The sequence below is a fragment of the Arachis duranensis genome, chromosome 9, assembly GCF_000817695.3.
Source record: "Arachis duranensis cultivar V14167 chromosome 9, aradu.V14167.gnm2.J7QH, whole genome shotgun sequence".
In the NCBI taxonomy this organism is placed as follows: domain Eukaryota; kingdom Viridiplantae; phylum Streptophyta; class Magnoliopsida; order Fabales; family Fabaceae; genus Arachis; species Arachis duranensis.
This window is the reverse complement of record NC_029780.3, coordinates 40,334,099-40,358,124: the sequence shown is the minus strand read 5'-3', so window position 1 is coordinate 40,358,124 and position 24,026 is coordinate 40,334,099. Positions and strand designations below refer to the sequence as shown.

Below are 24,026 nucleotides of genomic sequence, written 5' to 3'. Positions count from 1 at the left end.
CCTAATTGGAAATTTCACGAAATTATAGGGACCAACAGAGTAATTAAACTTAAAAATAATTAAGAAATTAAAAAATACACCTTTAAAAGATGAATTTATTAATCAACTGACAGAATTAGTTAAAAAAGAAGAAGAAAGTAATAAAGAAATAAGACCAGTAAAAATAAAAGAGATTTATAACCGTTTTAAAAACCCACAAGAAGAAATTTCCCTTAATTCACTTCGAGATGAAATAAAAATTTAAAAAAAAATTCAGAATTAAAGCAATAAAATATTAATATGGATTACAAATTATTAAAAATAGAAGGAGAAAATATAATAAAAATCTAAGAGAAAATTTCACAAAAAAGTACTAATAATATAGAGGGAAATAGTAATATAATAATTCTAGAAAATTATATTAACATGAGTCCAGAAAATTATATAGGTGTATTAACTCTATTAGTAAACTAGAAATGGTACACTACCATAACCATAATAATAGGAGAAAAAAAATATGATTTTATAGTCATGGTAGACTTAAGTGCTGATGTTAATTGTATATAAGAAAGACTAATACCTATAAAATATTATGAAAAAACTAAAGAAAAAGTTTATAAAGCTAAAAATGATAGAATGAATATAAACTATAAATTATCTAAAGCAAAAAACTGCAAAAATCGAGTATATTTTTTTAGTACATTTTTTTTAGCAAAGAACATATCTCATCAAGTCATATTAGAAAATTCATTTACATTATTATTATATCCCTTTAATGTCGATATTGATGGAATAACTTTTTTACGCATTTCAAATCATCCTATTCATTTTGAATTTATTAATAAGACAAAAACTTTTTATTACAAAAAATTACATGAGATATCTTTACCATATGAAAATGGATTCAATGAAAAAGATATACTAACAAAAACAAAATCTATACATATAAACAAAGAGTATCTATAATATTGTAAAAAAATATAAGAATATCTAGATAAGGGATTAATAAGGCCTTCAAAGTCACAAAGAGCTGTACAGCTTCTATGTGATGAAAGCATCTGAAATAGAAAGAGGTGCTCCAAAATTAGTTATCAATTATAAACCTCTTAATAAGGTACTGAAATGGATTAAGTATCATTTACCAAATAAAAGTGATTTAATTAAAAGATTAAATAAAGCAAATATCTTTTCAAAATTTGATCTAAATCAGGATTGTCAAATCATAGCAAAAGAGGAAAATAGATATAAAACAACTTTTATAGTACCCTTTGGCCATTACAAATGGAACGTAATACCTTAAAGATTAAAAAATGCTCAGAGTGAGTTTAAAAAAATAATGAATAATATATTTTATCCTCATATAGAATTTACTATAATATATCTTGATGATGTATTAGTATATTCAAAAAGAATAAATCAACATATATATTATCTAAAAAAATTTATAGATATTATGAAAGAACAGGGATTAGTTTTATCAAAAAAAAAATGAAAATTTTCATAACTAAAGTAAGATTTTTAGGATATGAAATGTATCAAATGATTATAGTGCCTATTAAAAGAGCCATTGAATTTGCAGATAAATTTTCAAATGAAATAACTGACAAAAAAATAATTACAAAGACTTTTAGGATGTTTAAATTATATAGCCAAACTATTACCAAGAATAAGAATCACATGTGAACCTCTTTATAAGAGATTAAGAAAAAATCCACCTCCATAAACAAATGAAATGACTTCCATAATAATAAAGATAAAAGATTTAGTAAAAAAAATTCCATGTACAAGCATATTAGATCCATTAGCATCCTTAATAGTAGAAATAGATGTCTCAGAACTAGGATATGGAGGAATTCTTAAATAAGTACCTCCTAATAGCTCAAAAGAACAAGTTGTAAAATATCACTTAGGTGTGTAGAATAATACACAAAAAAATTATGCAACCGTCACAAAAGAAATATTAGCTATTGTATTATGTGTCTAGGGGTGACAAGAGTACCTGAACCCATGGGTACCCAACCCGCCCCTACCCGATCGGGTTAAAGATTAGGGTTTTTAAGTGCCTCCACCAACCATCAGACCCCAACTCCAAATCGTATTCTTCTTCTTCATAGAACCAAAGTTCCTTGCTGCTTAGCTCAGCCTCTCATCCCCTCTCCGCAATTGCCTCGTCTCCACAGCTCGTTGACGTCACCGCAGCATGTTGCCGTTGCCGCAACTCCTTGGTGCCACCACTTAGTCCCGCTGCTCCTCGCCGTCGCTGCTCACCTCCCGCCAGCCTCGCTGCTCAGTCACACAACTCCTCATCGTCACTGCTCAGTCGCGCAACTCCTTGCCGTCGCTTATTAGCTCGCAGAGCTCTGTAAGTTCCTCTCTCTCTTGCTCTCTCTCGCGCTCTCTGTCTCTCCATCATTGTGAGATCTAAGTTCTTCTCTTGTTCTTCCACAGATTTATCGCTCGGTCGCCATTGCTGTGAGCTTGACCGTCGCCGTTGCATGTGAGCCTGTCACCGGAGCCATTTCTCGGTCTCTAACCACCGGTAAGTCTCTGAGCCCCTCTATCTTTGTAGATTTTCCATCCCACAAGCATGCTCTACCATCTTTGGTGAAAAATACAGGAAGCTCACTTTGAAATAACTATAAAATAAACTGGACTAAAAATTTTGACAAATAATGGCAAATAATGAACAACAACCTATAACCAAAAAAATCTGATCTATCAATTATTATTTGAAGAATATGCTTACATATTTATCATGTGAACACAATTGAATTAAGTGTATATATGGCATTTCATGATTTTGCTTTTGCTGTGAAACTAGTCTTATGCTGAAGATAATTTTTAATTAATTATTCTTGTGTGCATACTGTTATCAATTTAATTTGGCTACCATTAAAGAGTGCTTCTGTTGAGTTTCTTAAGTCTATTGCACCTTTTATTTTGATACGCATTGTTAATTACTTCTGTAGGATACACAATATTGATTAATTTAAGGATATGTGATTGGTTGAATTATTATTCTTTGCATAATCTGATTTGTTGATTTGATGTACCAAGTGCAAACTATAGGAATGAGTTCTACAAAGAGTGTCTTAAAGCTTTAAAAGGTGGGTTAATATTGTTGAGAAAGATTTCAAAGCCATTAAAGAAGTATTAGAGGAAGTATTTGCCATAGTGATGTCAAGTTGTTGAAATGGTAAAGCAAATAAACTAGTCTACAAAGTAGGAAATCTACAAAATGTATCTAATTGAATTGGTTTCCATATTGGTATGATTCAATTGAAGGTTTAGACAATATTTCATTTTTTAAAGGCTTGAAATGAATTAGGCGCAACAGCAACTGCAGTGTTCATAAGGGACAATATGCTGCTCAATTCGCACATTGGTGACTCATTTGTGGTATGAACTATGTATTATCAATTTTTCAATAAGTTTTTAATGCAGAGTATTCTGTTTTTATTTTTGATATAGAACTTCTTAATTTGGTAACAATTAAATTGCTATCTCTTTTGATTTTCATGTTTGAATCTTACCTTTAAACCTTTAATGATGATGAAGATGTGAAAGGTGATCAAGAATAAGTATTGAAGACTTTTATATTTAATGATGCAATTTTTTTATTATGATGTTAATTTTTTAAGGATCAAACATTAACTTTTTTTATTTAAGTTATTTGATATTGTATGAATTTTATGTTTTTATTTTAATTTAGGTATGAATTTTAAATTTTTATCTTAATTTATATATGAATATGTAAAACTTAAAATGTTATTTATTTTTTATAGGGGCGGGTAGGGGCGGGGCGGGTACCCGTATGTGTCACCAACTTTCAAGAAGATTTATTCAATAAAACATTTATAATAAGAACAGATTGTAAAGCAGCTCCTAAAATTTTAAAAAATGATGTTAAAAATCTGGTTTCAAAACAAATATTTAGCAGATGGCAAGCTATTCTATCATGTTTTGATTTTACCATTAAACACATAAAAGGTAAATTAAATTCATTCCCTGACATTCTTACTAGAGAGTTTTTACAGGAAAAGAATGGATAAAAAATAGCCTCCAGTAAAGATTATGGTCAATTTTTTGATCAAATAAAAGAGAAAAAATTACCAATTACTCCTGTACCAGCAAAAACAATATCATTAAGACCTTTGATTATGTCACAGGTTGTAAAAACGTCATCATCATCATCATCATTACCTTTTAAGAGCTCTTTAATTACTACCAGCAATAAATTTACATTACTATAACCATCAGACCTTCAGAGTACTTAATCCTTAAAAGAAATATTTTTATATTATGAAAAATCAAACCCTACCAAAATATTAGCCATAAAAAAATAGTTCAAAAAGGATAGAAAAACACTATATAAAACCATTTTTCCAAACATTTTTTATTACATTTTTATAAACTTACAAAAAAACCCAAAAATTTTATGAATTTATATTAGTAGATACATGATCTATTAGACTAACCTATTATAGAGATCCTAATACTAAACAGCATGTTTTTTCAAAGATAAAAATTTTCAAAATACTATCTTTACAACACTAGGAACTACCCTCTTAGTCTAAAATTTTCTCATTAAAATTTGAACATCGAAATTATACTTATTATGATTACTAAGAAGCATAGAATCATATATTATTTCTAACACCAAGTCCCTATTTCTGGTTCATTTGGTTCTGGAAAAGGATATCATTATAATTTCTATAATGGTTCCAATCATGGTTCCAAACCTTTGGACCATTAGAAGCTTTCTTTTCGAAAGAAGCCAGCTTAACCTATGAATATTTTAAAAGTAAGTCATCATTTTTGCAAGAATATAAATTCATTTCGTTCATAGCAGTTACGAGAATAAATTGGATTATGACCTAAGAATATGATTTAGCAGCTTATGAATAATGTCCAAGTAAGAGTAATAAAAATAAAATAGTAGAATAAATACGATCTAAATTTACTAAAAAAAAAACAGCTATTGACCAATGGTTGATAGCATCACAAAAGCATCCAGCAATAACAGCCTCAAGTACTACTAATGAACAAATATCATATAAAAAAGAGACCCAATTTTTAGCTCAGAAGAGACAAATTATGGCTTCCCTAGTAGCAATAACATCAGAAGAAGATATCCAAAACTCATTACAAGCAATCCAGACCGTACCTCCTGGAGAAGATGAAGAAGTCCAATCTAGTCTGGCCTATTACGTTCAAGACTCTCAAGACCCATTTGAAATGTAATAGAATAGCAATAAGAACCGTATATGAAATCAATGTAAAAGGCCAATTACAAAGAAAATAATTTTTGTAAAAAAAAGAGCAAACAGTAAAAGTCGGTAAAATAGTAAAAGCAAACAGTACTGTCGGAAGTCGGCACAACAATAAAAGCAAATAATACTGTTGGCAAATAGTAAAAGGCTAGCAAAATAGTAATCACTTGAGACCTATAAATACTGAAGGTCTCATTCATTTTAAGACATCAAAAACTTTAAAACTCAAAATATCTCTCTACTCTCATACACTCTTACTCAAAAAACTCTCTAAAATACACTCTTACTCAAAAAACTCTCTAAAATATTTATAATCATCTCCAAGATTGTATTATCCATACAACACATAATAATACAAGTCCATTTCTGTAAGTATTATACATCTCTTAAATTTCTTTATTATTTTAGTCTGTTATTTTTATAATATTATTATTATTATTATTATTATTATTATTTATTTTTTGAGAAAAAGACAAATAGGTCCCTGACTTTTCAAATTTTTGACAAATACATCCCTGACAAAATTTAAATACAAAAAAGTCCCTGACTTTAACAAACGAAGGACAATTTAGTCCTTCCGTCTATTTGCCTCTCATACACCTAACGGAACTGGCTGACGTGACTGAAACGGTGTCCAGGTGTCCGTTACGGTGCCACGTTGGAAGGGGAAAAAAGTTTGAAAGACAACTAAGTCCTTGACGTTATTTTACAAATAAAGTTCGAAGGACAAATAGGTCATTGAGAATTTTTTTTCAAAATTAATAAATTCATTTCCTAAATTCTCTCATCTACCTCTCTCCATTTTTATATTTCTCTCTACTATTTTTACTCTATATATAATTATATTTTATATTAGTAATTTGACAAATCAAAATATGTCATTCGATATTTTTTTACAATTAAAATATTTTAAATGTAAAATTATACACATTAAATTATTTTAAATTTTAGATAACGAATGTTAAAATTAATTACTAATAAAAAATTAGACTTTTTATATAAAAATAATAACTAAAAATCTTATTATTTAATTTTTTATCTGCAGATATCTTGGTCTTCTTAGTCAAAAACTTTTGTCAACTTACGACTTTTTTGTAAAAATAGTTTGATTTTATAAATTTTTTTGTGTCATGCATAATTTATACTGTTAGAACAAAGTGAACTATAATTAAAAAAATATATATTCTCGTAATGTTATTATGCATAAAAATACTAGTTCTAATATAATACACAAATGCACTAATGCTAACTTAATACATGAATGATGCACAAATGAACTAATGCTAACTTGATGCATAAATGAACTGATGCTAACTAATGCCACTGGTATGATGAAAACTGAACTAATGCAATTCAACAAATTCTAATATAATACACAAATGCACTAAAATTAAACTAATGCAATTTAAGAAAAAGAGTAGAAACATAACAAGCCCAATTTCTACAATTTTAATACAAATAATTTAAATTATAGAATAAAACAAGTTAACTAGATTTCAAAATACAAGCATAATTTTATCAGAAATTATTTTTAATATAGAAAGAAAATTGGTGTTTTAGTTGAATATTGACATTTGAAGTGTATTACAATATTGTGAAAATTATTCAACACGCCTCACGTGTTGGCCAGAATGATGCCACGTGTTCAACACGCCCCCCACGTGTTGGCCAGAATGATGCCACGTGTTCAACACGCCCCCCACGTGTTGGCCAGAATGATGCCACGTGTTGGCCAGAATGATGCCACGTGTTCAACACGCCCCCCACGTGTTGGCCAAAATGATGCCACGTGTTCACCACGCCCCCCACGTGTTGACTTCCCAGTGTTGACTTCCCACAAAAAAAATCCACCCATCTATAATTACACTACATTCTCCCATTTTCAACAAAAACACCAATATTTTTTTCATACAAAAAAAATTAGCCTAATTTTATAAACTAAATTCTCATAATAGAAGCATAATAGAAGTATAATGAAAAAAATTCTCAAGGATCTATTTGTCCTTCGAACTTTATTTGTAAAATGACGTCAAGGACTTATTTGTCCTTCGATCTTTTTTCCCCTTCCAACGTGGCACCGTAACAGACACCTGTACACCGTTTCAGCCACGTCAGCCAGTTCCGTTAAGTGTATGAGAGGCAAATAGACGGAAGGACTAAATTGTCCTCCGTTTGTTAAAGTCAAGGACTTTTTTGTATTTAAATTTTGTCAGAGATGTATTTGTCAAAAGTTTGAAAAGTCAGGGACCTATCTGTCTTTTTCCCTTATATTTTTAAGTTGTGTGTTTTTCCCCTTTGGTTTATTGCTTACTTAGTTACCACTTAGACCCAGTTTGGGTAACTAACTTAATTAAGCTCCTTTTGATAAAATAACTTAAACAATAAATAACTCTATTAAAAGTAACTTATAAATAAGTTATTTTATGTTTGGATTTTTAACTCTAAAAGTACTTATTTTATAGAAATGTAATGAAAAGTAGAAGTATTATGAGAGAAGTTATTTTTTTTAACTTCTCTATAAACTCCAAAATAGCTTCTTAGAAAATTGCAATTTGATTTTAAAAATTACACCAAATATTAATACTACTACTTTCCATAAGTTAAAAGTTAAAAAAAGTTACTTCTAGAGTTTTCCAAACGGGCCTTAGTCACTTACCGAACCCATCACGTGCTTTATCTGCGGAACGATACCGATAAAAAGGAAAAGACTTTCGTTTTCGCTTTCGTTTCTATGCGCGATCACTTTGAGACACTACACAGAATCTTTGGTGCCTTTTGACCTTAACTGAATTCCCATTTTGGTAAGTTAAGTAAATTCTCTGTGTGCTTGTGTTCCTTTCTGTGGTCCTTTGATCATGTATAATTTGACCAAGTTTTACTTTTGATTTCACGTCCTTAATTTACCACATGATGCATGATGTACTAAATTTGCTTGCTGCTTTCGTCGGGTGATGTTGTTAATGGTAGGATTAGTAAATTAATTGCGGATTATGCACTCATTCATAACCTTGACCTTGTTTTTTATTGGATTATTGTGGTGATTGTTTGGTAATTCAGAAACCCTTAACAAGCCATGTCAAGGTAGCTTATGTTCTTGAAATGGGGTGTGTGATTAGCCGAGAGGTGCAATCGGGGATTGTCTCTGAGGTGAAGGAGGAGAAGGGTTTGAGTGCTGAGTTGAGCAGGAAGGTTGGTGATGTGTCTACAAGCAATATTGATGTAGGCGAGGTGGAGATTCAGAATGGCGAGAAGCAGAGGGAAAAAGAAGAGAATGGTAGCAATGATGAGCAGCCTCGGAAAGCGAGGGGCGAAAGAAGAAGATCAAAGCCAAACCCAAGGATGAGTAATCCCCCTAAGAATTTGAGGGGGGAGCAAGTAGCAGCTGGGTGGCCACCGTGGCTTACGGCAGTTTGTGGGGAAGCACTCAGTGGCTGGATTCCTCGAAAGGCTGACACATTTGAGAAAATTGATAAGGTGGATTTGTTTACAAATTTACTTGGATTTTATTTTATTTTCTTATTTATTTATTGGTTTTTGAATTTTTGCTGTCTTCTTGGTGCATTCGTAGCATTAAACTTGATAGGAAATTCAGTTAATGAATCATGCCATATTAAGGATATATGGATGTGGCTTGAACTTCATTTGTTATGCAGATAATCATTGATGTTGTGAAATTGTGATATTGTTGTCTAGGATCTTCATGCATGATGGTTGCAAACATAGTGTTGAATCTCTTGTTTGCTTCTTCTAACTATAGTTCTTCTCTTCTCATACTTTCCCTTTTAATTTTCCCTTATATTAGATTGGTCAAGGAACATATAGTAATGTGTACAAAGCTAAGGACATGTTGACTGGTAAGATCGTTGCATTGAAGAAGGTCCGATTTGACAATTTGGAACCTGAGAGTGTCAAATTCATGGCAAGGGAGATTATTATTTTGCGAAGATTGGATCACCCCAACGTTGTAAAGCTAGAAGGTTTAGTTACATCAAGAATGTCCTTGAGTTTGTATCTCGTTTTTGATTACATGGTGCATGATTTAGCTGGTCTTGCTGCAAGCCCTGAAATAAAGTTTACAGAACCTCAGGTTAGACCAAGTTTATTTGAATAATTTAAAAAATCAAATAGATATTCATCGCTACATGTACTTTTCAAGTGGCTGCATTTGATGTTTTTAAGTACTTTGTGTCTCCTATGGCAGGTCAAATGTTACATGCATCAATTGTTATCAGGTCTTGAGCACTGTCATAATCGAAATGTGCTTCACCGTGATATTAAAGGATCAAATCTACTTATCGACAATGATGGAGTACTTAAGATTGCTGATTTTGGTCTTGCATCATTCTTTGATCCGAACCGCAAGCAACCCATGACTAATCGTGTAGTAACCCTTTGGTATAGACCTCCGGAGTTGCTTCTTGGTGCCACAGATTATGGTGTGGGCATTGACCTTTGGAGTGCTGGTTGCATTCTAGGAGAGCTATTGGCTGGGAAACCTATTATGCCTGGTCGTACAGAGGTAAAACTTGAAATGCCTCACATTGATTTATTGGATTTTTTTTCGTTCCCTGACTGTCTTCCTAACTATTAAGATTGTATAATGTGATTTCATTCATGAGATTGAATTGAATATTTACATTGAGTTCTCTATTATGGAAGAGCTTATTGGCTGTTATTATATATCAGAAAGATGTTATTATTATCCAGTAGTCTAGAAAACAACCTAACTAACATTTTTGATCTAATAATTTATTTGTTTGAGTCTTCTTTGTAACTTGATCCTCAAACTATCTATTATGATGTTCCTTCATATTAACAGTTAATGTGGCAGAATTTTTCATTTCCTTGAATATCTTCCCCACATTTACTGTAGTATGACATCAGTGAGTTTTCTGTTCTAAAACACACAAAGCGAAGAATTAATGAAAGGTTGAGTTACTGCATGATTTGATAAACTATTTTACTACATAATACATGCACAACCATATATGCTTCTGTTGAGCTTCAGAACATTTTTGGTGACGGGAATAAATCTACTACTAGTTTAGATAATGTAAAAGTCAGAAGATGGAACGGGGTTTTAGTTTTTACTACTAGTAACATTTATAAGCTATCAAACCAATATGGTAATTGCTTTGTTTGTCCTTCTCAAAGAGTAATTGCTTTCCATTGTAGCATATGCAGTATTAGAGAAGTGATAGCTTTAGAGAATTCAGAGGGAAGAGATAGTGATCTGAATTGTGTAATGTGTATTATTACCAAGCTAAAATGATCAAATGGTATTAGAATTTCTTTGATCAAATGGTTTGGAGTTTGATCCTTGTCCCCGTACTAAAATAAAGAAGAATTTTATGTATAAAGCAAACAAAAAGAAATAAGATCTATGCACAATTCACGTCAACGCCAAAAGGAGACTTGCATGAAGGGGCGTGTTAGATATATAAACCAGTCATGTGCTTCTACCAAATAGCTTAAGCATTTGGGATAAATGGTTCCATGACATGAGGAAATTTGCATGCATTAAGAATTAGTTATTGATATCTATATTTATATTCAATGACCCTTTTCTTGAATACTTGTGTAGGTGGAACAATTGCATAAGATATACAAACTTTGCGGTTCACCTTCTGATGAGTATTGGAAGAAATCAAAGTTGCCTAATGCTACCTTGTTTAAACCTAGAGAGCCATATAGGAGATGCATAAGAGAGACATTTAAAGATTTTCCACCTTCTACACTAGCCCTTATTGACACTCTTCTTGCAATTGATCCCGCTGAACGGAAGACTGCCTCATATGCTTTAAGAAGTGAGGTGCGCTTTTTGAAACCCCTTTTCTTTATGTCATTAAAATGTTATGGTATCATTTTGATTCTGTACTGCCCTATTATTGAGATTACTGATTCATGCCAGTTACACTATCCTAATCTCTTGGTTCCTAATTTATTATTGCTTCAAAAGACTTTTCTCGTACACATACATTAGTCTCTCGTGAATATAGTAAATGATGTGGATTCTTCCAGTGCCTATTTTTATACGTAACTAGTTCTATTAGGGAGTAGTATGCTTAACTACAATGATTGCTGGTGGATGTTTTGATGTTGATAACTGATCTTCTAAGATTCTGGTTCTCCAGCGTCTTTTTTTAAGGAAATGATACTTTGTCATTTGAAATTTGTCCCGTTTGACAACTATTAGTTTGTAACTTGTACAATTAGTTTAAAACCTTGGTGTAAAATGTTTGAAAAAAAATCATCTAAAAAACGAGGAGATTGGTAAATTAATAGAGTGAGAGGTTAATCATCATTGAATTTGGAACTTTTATCATGTTTGAGACCCACTACTTTGATTTAAGGGTGATTAGAATTACCGACTTCCTCACTTTAGAAGATTTTGTTCCAGAAAGTTTATAACTTCTGAAAGAGTTTGCAAATTTTGAGGAAAAATAACAGAAACATAAATAGAAGAGATATGTGTGGGCTTGACTCCTTTAACACTCTCTATAAACGTAGTCCAATAACTCAGAAGTTGTTGATGTAGCATTCTTGTTTCTCTTAGATTTCTTGTCCAGAAAAGATAGCTTGAATGCTATAAATGCTTCTTTAGCAATAGGCCCTCAGATCTTGAATGCTTTCTGAGGAAAACTAGCCAGACGATGTCTCTCATTCTCTCTTGAACTTGGTCTTCCTCATCAGATATGTAGCCCTCCTTTGAATAGGATCAGGAAGTTTGACTTGATACAATATCATGGTTGCATGGCTTACCTTGGAAGTCAGTATGCTATGTCTTCTTCGCGTTGGAATAATATGTAAATAATGTCCCTAATCCTAAATGATTGGAATGAATAGCATGTTTTAAATAATCATGATAAATTACGTGGACCTTCCAAAATTAATGTATAAGTTTATAAATTATAAAACAAAATTTGTTTGATTTAAAGGTTATCTTTTTCAAATGTCAAAGTTAATTTTCATTTCTAAACCAAACCCTTTTATACTTCACTTTGCTTGTCTAACCTATCATTTCGCAGTTCTTTACCACAGAACCTTATGCTTGTGATCCTTCTTGTCTTCCAAAATATCCCCCGACCAAGGAAATGGATGCTAAACGACGGGATGATGAAGCAAGGAGGTATTTTTCTCTGTGCTCTAAGTTGGTCTTTTGGATACTAGAAGTGTGACATATTACTGCAAATATTTTAAAAGTTAACAGTTTTACTTTTTTAACGAAAAATGTGATTGTGGCAGAGAAAATGGGAGTTAGATAAGGGAAGTCATCTGAAACAACTATATTTTGGTGGATTCTTATGGTGTCAATTGTTAAGTGTTGCTAAAATTAAAATCACACTTTTTAACTCTGTTTTAATCTTGTGACCTGACATCACTAAATTTATGAGCAGACTCGGGCAATTCTGCTTCAACTTACGTGCACTGTCCCAAATACACATTGATGCATGCATTAACATTTATCCATCCTGCTATACATAACCAACACTGAATTACTTGTGAATATGAATGTTCAGATTAAGAGCTGCTGGAAAAGCTCATGGGGATGGTGCAAAGAAGCATCATCGTACACGTGAACGTACTGCAAGAGCTATTGCTGCTCCTGAAGCCAATGCCGAGCTTCAACCCAACATTGATGTATGTAAAACAAAAGTATATTACTTTTGTGGTTGGTTTTTCTCCGGAGGAGGATCTAATTGTATCGTCGCATTTCATTTTCATATTCAAAGACTGAAGCTCTGCTTCCTTTAACTGAAAGTAAAAGCTAATGTTGATTAAAGTTTCGTCTATGTTTTCACGTGTTAACAGCGAAGGCGTCTCATCACTCATGCGAATGCTAAGAGCAAGAGTGAAAAGTTCCCTCCACCTCATGAAGACGGGCAACTTGGATACCCGTTGGGATCTTCAAACCATATTGATCCAGACACTCTCCCTCCTGATGTCTCTTTTGTTTCAACCACATACAACTACACAAAGGAACCATTCCAGGCATGGTCTGGTCCGATCGGTGTGCCAAAGCAGAAGAAACACAATAATGCAGGTGATGCATTGGATTTATCCAAACCACATAAAAGTGCCCTCAAGGACAAGGTTAAAGGAAAGAAAATCATAGTTTAGATTATATTATTTCATACATTCTTATACAAGTCAAATTTAAGAATATGTTCCCTGGTGCCTCAATTTTTTAGTGGATCATAAATTGCTTATCATGGGATGAAATATTTTTTCTCCATTCTCTTTTTCATAGTTTTTTTTATTGCTTTCATTGAGGTAAAGTGTCATTTTTCCTGATTATTCTGTTTGTATGATAAGAAAATTAATATGATGTATATCGTGATTTTGTTTATTTTTCTTTTATTTACAGAAAAAAAGAAAAGAAAACCTCTCTCTTGTTAATATCCGAACTCTGTTGAGAATTGTTGTGTCTTCATTAGGGGGTCAAGGTGTTTGCACTTTTAGTTGTACCAAAATCCAGAAAAATGATTACTCTACTTGTGTCTATTTTGTTCTTGTTTTCATATTAATATTGCTCAATAAAGTTGTTTTATCCTCTCTGATTGTTCTCGCTTCGTAGTTATTTAAACGAGGGGTGAAATTTTTCAGTGAAGAACTAGAAATATGTAATGTATAGAAAGGAGAGTGGTACCATTGTACCAAACTACATTGCAGAGAATATTACCAAACTAAAATTAAGTACTTAAATTATTCTCCAAATGGATCAATATATCATAATTTTGTACTTAAATTTTTTTTCCAAGTATGTTCCTATTATATCATAGGAAGGTTATCAGGTGTACTGAGAACACCGGTGTTCTAGTTGTTTTAACCGTTGATCTGAATTAAAAAAAAATATATAATATATATTAATTAAAATCAACGGTTAAAATAACTGGAACACCGATGTTCCCGGGTACACCTGATAATTTTCTTATATCATAATCGGTAATAAAGATGGTTAACATGTTAGTGACATATATTTATATACTAGTAAGATGTACCACCCTTATTATCAGAATGTCAAGCTTCTGGCTGTGTCAGTCTAATAGTAAAAGGTATGATGACAACTTCATATATTTAATAATAAATTAGGAGTCTTTGACTTGAAATCATATCGCTGTTTTAAAAAAAAAAAAACGAAAATACTTTTTCTTGAAAACAAACAAGCATATACATATATACAAAACTTCTTACTCAAACAATTTACAAATATTATATACATACATGTCATTACAGTCAGGCTCCTATCCCTCTTATAAGAATATAATAATAAAGGCGAGGAAAATCTATAACATATGTATACAAACAAAAATAACATATCTAAGAAATTAACAAAAACTCCGCAAACTTTCTCGTTCGTCCTGAAAAGAGAAGTCTATAGGAGGTGAGAACATCATCCTTGCTGGTTCTCAGTAGAGAATTTTTAAGAATTGTCGTAAGAAGATATTTTAAATAAAACTATTTTCAATTGCAGTGATTGTCAGTTCATTATCCAAATTTAAAACTCATATTTTTCTTGTAAAAGTTTCATGTAAATAACATTCCATACATTTCATTACTTACTAAGAAATTATTTAAATCAAAACATACCACTGATCCAACCAACCACGACTTCTGACCCAAATCACATCAACTTAGCCTCCGACTCAAATTAAATCAACTCTCGGCCTCCGACCCAACAAAATCCATCACCGCTATCAACAATCCACCACCAGATACTCAAAACAGAAATCAACCACAAGCACAAACAAATACAAGGCAAACATATTTAAAGAACAAGTTACAGCAAGTATCACAGTTACCAGTTAAACAGAATTCATCAGATAGACAATCTAAAACACTTAAGCACACCTAAACAAAGCAAACAAACGCAACATGATTTATTCCTGTCCTACTGACCTTGAGCTTACGTGTCGGTTACTTTGTCAAAACCCGACACATCCGGTAGCTACTCCGGATATCGTCCTCTTGAAAACCGGTTGGTAGTACACCACCACAATCCCCACCTGGTGAGCAGTACGCCACCACAATTTTCGCCATTGTGAGCGGTACTGATGAATCCACATTTCATGATATTTATTTTCTCTATTTGGGTGGATTTCATCAACTTTGCTCGCACTTATCCATTGAAATAGCATAGTTTCATGATTTCTTCCTAAATTTGCTTGAAAGTGAAAACATGCTTTTTAGACCTTTTAATTGCTAAATTTTATTCACTTTAATCCCATTCGGTGCCTTGATGTATTTGTTAAGTGATTTCAGGTTTCCAAGGCAAGTATGGGTTGAAGAAGTGAGAAAAAGAGCTTGCAAAAGAGAAGAAACCATGAAGAAATAGAGTTTAGAAGATTCAGCAGCCGTGCGTATGCACAGTGATGCGTGCGTATGCTCAGGTGTGAGCTCATGGCGACGCGTACGCGTGACCCATGCATATGCGTGAACCTTGTCACGTGAGCTCATTATTTGCAAATCGTTGGGGGCGAATTCTGGGCCTCCAAAATCCAGTCTAACTCATTTTTGAACCTATTTCAAGCCAAAGTAAAGAGGAATGAAGGGGGGGGGGCTAGAAATTAAGGTTATTATATTAATTTTTTTGTAATTTTTCTTTTTAATTCTTGTTTTCATCTAGTTTCTTTTACCTCTCTTTGTTCTATTGTCTTAATTTCCTTAATTTATCTTGTCATTTTCTCAGTTTTGCCACTTTTATGTATTTGCACTCTTTGTTAATTTTAATTTCTATTAATGCAATTTATGTTTTATGTTCATTTAATGCTTGTTTGAGTTATTGTTATTATTTTCTTGCTTTTGATAGTTAGATTTTATTTTTAATGTAATTTAATATTATTTTATTTTAATGCACACCAAATATTTGATAAAATGCTTGGCTTAGTATTTACCTAGTTTTTCTTCACTCTTGGCTTGGAATTGAGGACTTTGGTGACCCTTGAGTCATTGAGGTCCATTCTTGATTGATATATTAGAGTAGTTAGTTGATTTGGTTTCCACTAACTCTATGTCTTCCATTAATAGAGTTGACTAGGACTTGTAGATTGAAATCAATTATGCCTATTTGATTTATTCTCGATGTAGGGTTGACTAAGTAGGATTAACTCTTCATAATCATCTTGTGTTGTGGTCAATGGCTAGGATAGGTAACCTTAGCTCTCAATCCTTGCCAAGAGGTTTCTTAGCACTTGAATTCCCCTTTCTCTTGATCAATTGCCTTTGATTGCTTTTGATATTTAGTTATTGTTTGCTCATTTACTTTCTTGCTATTTACAATTCTTGCTTCTCTTGCCATTAACCCCCATTTCCCTCGTAGCGAATAATTGAACATTTTATTTGCAACTCCTAGGGAAGATGACCCGGGACTTAAAACTCCCGGTTTATATTTGTTTTGAATTGTGACATCTTTGAATTAAAATTTGATTGATGGTCGACTGTCGGGTTGGGACTATACTTGCAACAGCAATCTTATTTTGAGAAAAATTCCAAACCCGCTTTAGGCCATTACCAAATTTTTGGTGTCGTTGCCGGGGAGTTGCAATAGTGTTATGTTATTGGCTATTGTAAATATGTTAATATGTAAATAGCTTGCTTTTTGGTTGTCTTTTGTTTTTGTTAATGGTTAGGATTGGGATCCTGGAGGACATTGAAAATTCAAGCACTGGTGGGGAAGTCAAGCACAAGCCACCATAGCAAGGGCTCTCCCAATTGTCTAACTTAAAGACAATAAATAAAAGTGTTAGGTGGGAGACACCCCACCTTAGTAACATCTTTCTAACTCTCCCTCTCCTTTAGCATTTGTTCGTTAAATTTTTTCTTCTTTTAGTTAGCTTAGTTTGGTAGAATTTTTGTGTTGATCTTGTACTTTTAAGGTAGAATAAGTTTTAGGGTTGGAAAAGCTATTTTGTATGTCATGTTTGGTGCCTTAGAGCACTAAAAATTTTTTAGAAAAAGAAAGCATGTGCGCGTGCATACACCTGTGCGTACGCACACCTCCCAAAATCTGCATTCTATGCACACGCACCCACCTATACGTACGCACACTCATTAACACTCCCTCTGCTGGGAGCACTCGCACACCTTGTGCATCCGCATTCCCCCACTATTTTCGTTCTTGTGCGTACGCACGGACCTGTGTTCGTACGCACAGATGTCAATCTGGTCGTTAAATTTTGACGTTTCATTTTCCCAAGAAAAAAAATATTTTGCCTTTTTGTGCGTGGGCACAGGCTTGTGCATGGGCACACTTCAAATCAAGGCCCCTACCCGTGGCGTTCGCACACATAGTGTGAACGCATAATCTCTACAATTTTGCCCATCACGTGTACGCGTCCCTCACGTGTACGCGTCACCTTCCATTTTCTCCCTTTCACGTGTACGCCTGCCCCATGCATACGTGTCGATCCCCATTTTTGCAAGCACCATGCACACGTGTCCCCCATGCGTATGCGTGACCCTCCTCCCCTGTTTCACACTATTCTTTTCTCTTCTTCTCTCTACTTCTTTTTTTTGCCTTTTCTCTTCCCCTCTCTTCTTTCTCTTCTTTAATCCCCACCTATCATACTCTCCTTTAGTTGGTTATTTAGTTAGTTAGTTAGTTAGTTAGTTATTTGTTCAATTAGTTAGTTTAATTTTTTGTTTTGGTGCTAAGTTCTGGAATATTGCTTTGATTTGCTGATTCTATTGAGATATTGCTGCTGCTTACTGATAGGATGCTATTTTAGCATCATTGTGTGAATATTCATTGTTGGATTCCTTTATTGAGGTTATAAATTATTGCTTGATATTGAGTTCTTCATGGTTAATTTTGTGCATACCAAGTACTCATAACATTGCCTTTGAGAATGTCTTTGGATTTCTAAATTGCATGTTGTAGCTACCATGTAATTTGACTTCATTATCTATCATTAAGCAATTTGTATGTAGTTGATATATTTTTTTATTAGGTGATGCTTGCTTATGATTGATTTTTATTTAAGTCACCTGTTTGATGCATTAACATTAAGAATTGTGAAATTGGATCATAAGCTTACCTAATGACACTTTTTGAGCTTTTTAAGGTTTGTGGACTATGCTTGACATGTTTTCCACTTCATGTCAATTAAGTGTTGCAAACAAACTTTCTTCTATCATCCAATTCACAATTCCTTGGTTATTGCTTGAATACTTTTATGCTCCTTTATTACTTGTTTATTTATCTTAACCTACAAGTTTTCTTTTTAAAGTATTTCAAGCACACTAGAATGAGTGAAGTGCATACTTCATTGGTGTAATTGGGACATAGCTTTCTTTGCTAGTGTGTGTTCTAAACTACGCAACTTAGAATTCACACACTTGTTTTCATCAATGTCATAAACTAACTCAGTAACTCATTTTTGTGATTCACCACCTCATTCCAACAATCTAAGCTTCCTTATTTTTGCATTTACTCATCTTACGTTGTTATTTTCTATTTTTCATGTATGATTCATCATAAGTAACAAGCAAAGCGGGAAAAGAGCACGCAGCAACCGGTTGATCCACCAGCTGAAGGTGGGAACCCATGAAGTCACCGTACCCTCCTTGCTCACCTTTGGATGCACCACAGATGGTGCAAACTTTTAAGTGTGGGGAGGCTGTCACCGATCAGCAATCTTGAGTGACAATTTCTAATTCCAAACACTTTCACATTTTATTTTTCTTGGTTTGTATATATTTTAGAGCTTTAATTACATTCTTTCTTAGTTTATTGCATGTCTTTGCATACATATAATAAGCTTAATTAAAATAATAAAATTTTCCAAGAAAAACATTCTTGATATGGCAGTGACATCCTAATTGATTTGAGTCGGTATTTGTTTGATTGAAACATGCTTGAAATATATTGTGGAACATGTTTTTTTTAGCTAAGAACACATAAGCATGTGAGTTTTGAGCCTAATTGTGTGGTTACATCATATAACCACTATTTTCATTCTTGTGTGTGTTATTCTCTTTTTATGATTGCAATCTTTGATTTGTTTGATCCTTTATGTCTATTATTAGATGTGTTTATGCATTTATATGATTGAGGCCTTCATTTCAATTAGCTCACTTACCCAAATAGCCTACCCTTTTATCTTCCTTTGTTAACCAACTTTGAGCCTATGTTAATCCCCTTTTTGTTCTTAATTTTAGCACATTACTAGCCTTAAAGCAAAAAACAATAAATGTCCTTCATTTGGATCTTTGATTAGCTTAGGCTAGTGAGAGTGTGTATCATCTAAGTGTGGGAAAGTTTGGGAACTTTGGTTGAGATAAAAGTGAATTTTTGTATTTTTGTTGAAAATCTTGGGAATTGGGTACATACCCATGCATCAATTGCTTAAACCATATGTATTGACACTTTTGTGTATATATTTTAGTTTAAAAGAGAGAGAGAGAGAGAGAGAGAGAGAGAGAGAGAGAGAGAGAGAGAGAGAGAGAGAGAGAGAGAGAAAGAGAGAAAGAGAGAGAGAGAGAGAACAAAGAAAAAAAATTAGAAAAAGAAAAAGAGAAAAAGAAAGCAATAAAAAGGAGACAAAATGTCCCAAAGTAAAGTAACAATAACAATGCATATGAGTTGTGATTAAAAAGAAAATGCATGAGTGTGTAAAAAAAGTAAGGAATGGGTAGTTAGGTTTGCTTTGAGTTGTATAGGTTGTTATGTAGGTTAGGTGAGAGCTTAAATTAGTCAAAGATTCAAATTTTAAGCTCGCTTGACCATATATAACCTTACCTTGACTCTAGCCCCATTACAACCTATGGAAAAGCCCTAATGATATTTGTATGCATACATTGAATAAGTGTTGATTGTTAGATGAAAAACAAATCTTAAAAAGCTTGATTAAAAGAGAAATTCTTGAATTGACCCTATACACTTGAGTAGCTAGAGTGGATACACATCCAGTGAGGGTTCGATTCCTTAATTACATGTTTTCACCTATGATAATCAATTTTCTTGCAAGTTGTTAAACTCTTTTCAATAACTCAATTCAATTGTGGATTTGACTTAATTGAAATTACTTTATCACCTATGTTTATTATATATGTATTCTTGGAGTTTGATTATTTTGACTAAGTGGTTGCATTCATATAGGTAGATTGCATCTAGGTAGTTTTCTTGCTTTGAATAAATGTAATTCCCCTTCTTATTTTCTTTGGTATAGCATGAGGACATGCTATTGTTTAAGTGTAGGGATGTGATGAATCCACATTTCATGATATTTATTTGCTCTATTTGGGTGGATTTCATCAACTTTTCTCGCACTTATCCATTGAAATAGCATAGTTTCATGGTTTCTTTCTAAATTGTGCTTGAAAGTGAAAACATGCTTTTTAGGCCTTTTAATTGCTAAATTTTATTCACTTTAATCCCATTCGGTACCTTGATGTATTTGTTAAGTGATTTCAGGTTTCCAAGGCAAGTATGGGTTGAAGAAGTGAGAAAAAGAGCTTGCAAAAGAGAAGAAACCATGAAGAAATAGAGTTTGGAAGATTCAGTAGCCGTGCGTACGCACAGTGATGTGTGCGAACGCTCAGGTGTGAGCTCATGGCGACGCGTACACGTGACCGATGCGTATGCGTGAACCTTGTCATGTGAGCTCATTAATTGCAAATCGCTGGGGGCAAATTCTGGGCCTCTAAAACCCAGTCATACTAATTTCTGAAGCTATTTCAAGCCAAAGTGAAGAGGAATAAAGGGGGGAGCAATTAGGTTTAGCTTAGTATAATGTTATAGGTCATTCTAAAGAGAGAAGCTCCCCCTTCTCTTTAGAAATTAGAGTTATTAGTTTAATTTCTTTGTAATTTCTCTTTTTAATTCTTGTTTTCATCTAGTTTCTTTTACCTTTCTTTGTTCTATTGTCTTAATTTTCTTAGTTTATCTTGTCATTTTCTCAATTTTGGCACTTTTATGTATTTGCACTCTTTGTTAATTTTAATTTCTATTAATGCAATTTATGTTTTATGTTCATTTAATGCTTGTTTGAGTTATTGTTATTATTTTCTTACTTTTGGTAGTTAGTTTTTATTTTTTATGTAATTTAATATTATTTTATTTTCATACACACCAAGTGTTTGATAAAATGCTTTGCTTAGTATTTACCTAGTTTTTCTTCACTCTTGGCTTGGAATTGAGGACTTTGGTGACCCTTGAGTCATTGAGGTCCATTCTTGATTGATATATTAGAGTAGTTAGTTGATTTGGTATCCACTAACTCTAAGTCTTCCATGAGTAGAGTTGACTAGGACTTGTGGATTAAAATCAATTATGCCTATTTGACTTATCCTCGATGTAGGGTTGATTGAGTAGGATTAACTCTTTATAATCATCATGTGTTTGTGGTCAATGACTAGGATAGGTAACCTTAGCTCTCAATCCTTGCCAAGAGGTTTTCTTAGCACTTGAATTCCCCTTTCTCTTGATCAATTGCATTTGATTGATTTTGATATTTAGTTATTGTTTGCTCATTTACTTTTTTGCTATTTGCAATTCTTGCTTCTCTAGCCATCAACTCCCATCCCCTCATAGCCAATAATTGTGAATTTCATTTGCAACTCCTAGGGAAGACGTTCGGGGACTTAAAGCTCCCAGTTTATATTTGTTTTGAATTGTGACATCTTTGAATTAAGATTTGATTGCTGGTCGATTGTCGGGTTGAGACTATACTTACAATACCAATCTTATTTTGAGAAAAATTCCAAACCCGCTTTAGGCCATTACCAGGTACGTCACTAGGATCCTCGCTAGATTTTCAATTGGAAAACACACCCCTGTAGGCGATAAATAACCACGATCCTCACAAACATTTTCAAAACCTGTGGGCCGTAAATAACCACGATCTCTCTTGTCTAGTGTCGCGATGGACGTGGGGATCGTGGTTGTTTACTGCCCATGGGTTGTGAAATTGTTTGTGGGGATCGTGGTTATTTACCACCCACGAGTGTGTGTTTTTTAATTGAAAATCTTGCGAAGATTGTGGTGGTGTACTGCTCGCAATGGTGGGGATCGTGGTGGTGTACCTCTCACCAGGTTAGCATTGCAGTGGAGTATCACCTACCGGTTTTCAAGAGGATGATATCCGTGGTAGCTACCAGATGTGTCGGGTTCTGACAAAGTAACCGTCATGTTAGCTCATGGCCAGTAGGACAGGCATGCATCATGTTGCATTTGTTTGCTTTGTTTGGGTGTGCTTAAGTGTTTTGGTTTATCTATTTGATGAATTCTCTTTAATTGGTAACTGTGATACTTGCTGTAACTATTTTTTAAATGTATTTGCCTTGTATTTGTTTGTGCTTGTGATTGATTTCTGTTTTGAGTATCTGGTGTTGGATTGATGATAGCGGTGATTGATTTTGTGGGGCCGAAGGCCGAGAGTTGATTTAATTTGGGCTAGAGACTGAGTTGATTTGATTTGGACTGGAGGCCGTGATTGGTTAGATCAGTGGTAAGTTTTTATTAAAATGATTTCTTAGTAAGCGATGAAATGTATGGAATCTTATTTTGCATGAAACGTTTACAAGAAAAATATAAGTTCTAAATTTTGATAATGAACTGATGGTCACCGCGATTGAAAATAGTTTTATTTAAAATATCTTCTTATGACAATTTTTAAAATCCCGCAACTGAGAACCAGCGAGGACGATGCTCTCACCCCCTACAGGCTTCCCTTTTCAGGATGAACGAAGAAACTTGCAGAATTTTTGTTATGTTTTTAGATATATTATTTCTGTTTGTATACATATGTTATAGATTTTTCTCGTCTTTATTATTATATTCTTATAAGCGGGATAGGAGTCGTGACTGTAATGCCATGTACTATATAATATTTGTAAGTTGCTTGAGTAAGAAGTTTATATATATACTTGTCTGTTTTTAAGAAAAAAGTATTTCTATTTTGTTTTTAAAGAAAACAACGATATGGTTACGAGTCAAAGGCTCGTATTTTATTATTAAGTATATGAAGTCGTCGTAATACTTCTCGCTATTAGAGTGGCGCAACCAGAAGTGTGACATTCTGATAGTAAGGGTGTTACACAAGAGGCCCGTGCATACGCGTGGGTGAATGATTGAGTTTGTGCAATTAATAATAAAGATATGAGAGAAACAAATAAAAGTTGGATAATCATATGTTTTTCATATACATATATTGAGCTTAGAAATATTATCACAATGATGTAATTAATAATCTTGAATAATGTATTAAGTAAACATTCTTAATTAATATGAATACATGGCAAGAGAAGAAAGATTGGTTCTCGAAGAAAAAGTGTACATTTTCCATGCCAAAATTTGATAGTTGTGCTGCAATAAATTGAAAAATACCAAGTGAGTTTGCAAATTGATAATGTGTGTAGGATATAGATATAATGATAAGGATAAAGCATGGTTAAAATTTAAAAACAAAATGTTGAGACATAAATAAGGATGAAATAGTCAAAGAAAGAATTCAGAGGAACTTAGAATATGATCCTTACAAATTATGTGTGATACAATATACCAAAATCAACTATTTATGAAAACTTCATATAAACAACATTGTTGGTTTCAATGTAATTGTTTGAATCGTCATGAGAAATAACAATCTTCAATCTATATTTGTTAGTAATTTTGAGACTGCAATATATAGTTGGCCATGTGTGAATACTGGTTGTTTAAGGAGTAACCCAACATAATCAATTAATTATCCTTGACTTTTATTTGTAGTCATGGCATATGAGAGCATCAAAGAAAATTGCTCTTGTTGAAAATTAAAGGACAATTTTGTATTC

The 24,026-nt window shown here is 33.0% G+C and overlaps 1 protein-coding gene across 1 annotated transcript; it reads left to right on the top strand.

Moving 5' to 3' along the window:
• The first annotated feature begins 7,913 nt into the window (after positions 1–7,913).
• LOC107495192 (probable serine/threonine-protein kinase At1g54610) lies at positions 7,914–13,488 on the top strand. The gene is made up of 8 exons (XM_016116303.3): positions 7,914–8,053; positions 8,310–8,726; positions 9,055–9,339; positions 9,454–9,771; positions 10,837–11,064; positions 12,281–12,381; positions 12,773–12,893; positions 13,065–13,488. The coding sequence occupies exons 2-8, from the start codon at positions 8,352–8,354 to the stop codon at positions 13,371–13,373; spliced, it is 1,737 nt and encodes a 578-aa protein (XP_015971789.1). The 5' UTR covers positions 7,914–8,053; positions 8,310–8,351; the 3' UTR covers positions 13,374–13,488.
• Positions 13,489–24,026: the final 10,538 nt, after the last annotated feature.

Excerpts from the sequence above, each read along its gene's own strand:
- LOC107495192 (XM_016116303.3), top strand. The coding sequence starts at position 8,352 with ATGGGGTGTGTGATTAGCCGAGAGGTGCAATCGGGGATTGTCTCTGAG. Across the intron at positions 8,727-9,054 it reads CATTTGAGAAAATTGATAAG|ATTGGTCAAGGAACATATAG; the intron begins GTGGATTTGTTT and ends CCCTTATATTAG. Across the intron at positions 11,065-12,280 it reads CATATGCTTTAAGAAGTGAG|TTCTTTACCACAGAACCTTA; the intron begins GTGCGCTTTTTG and ends ATCATTTCGCAG.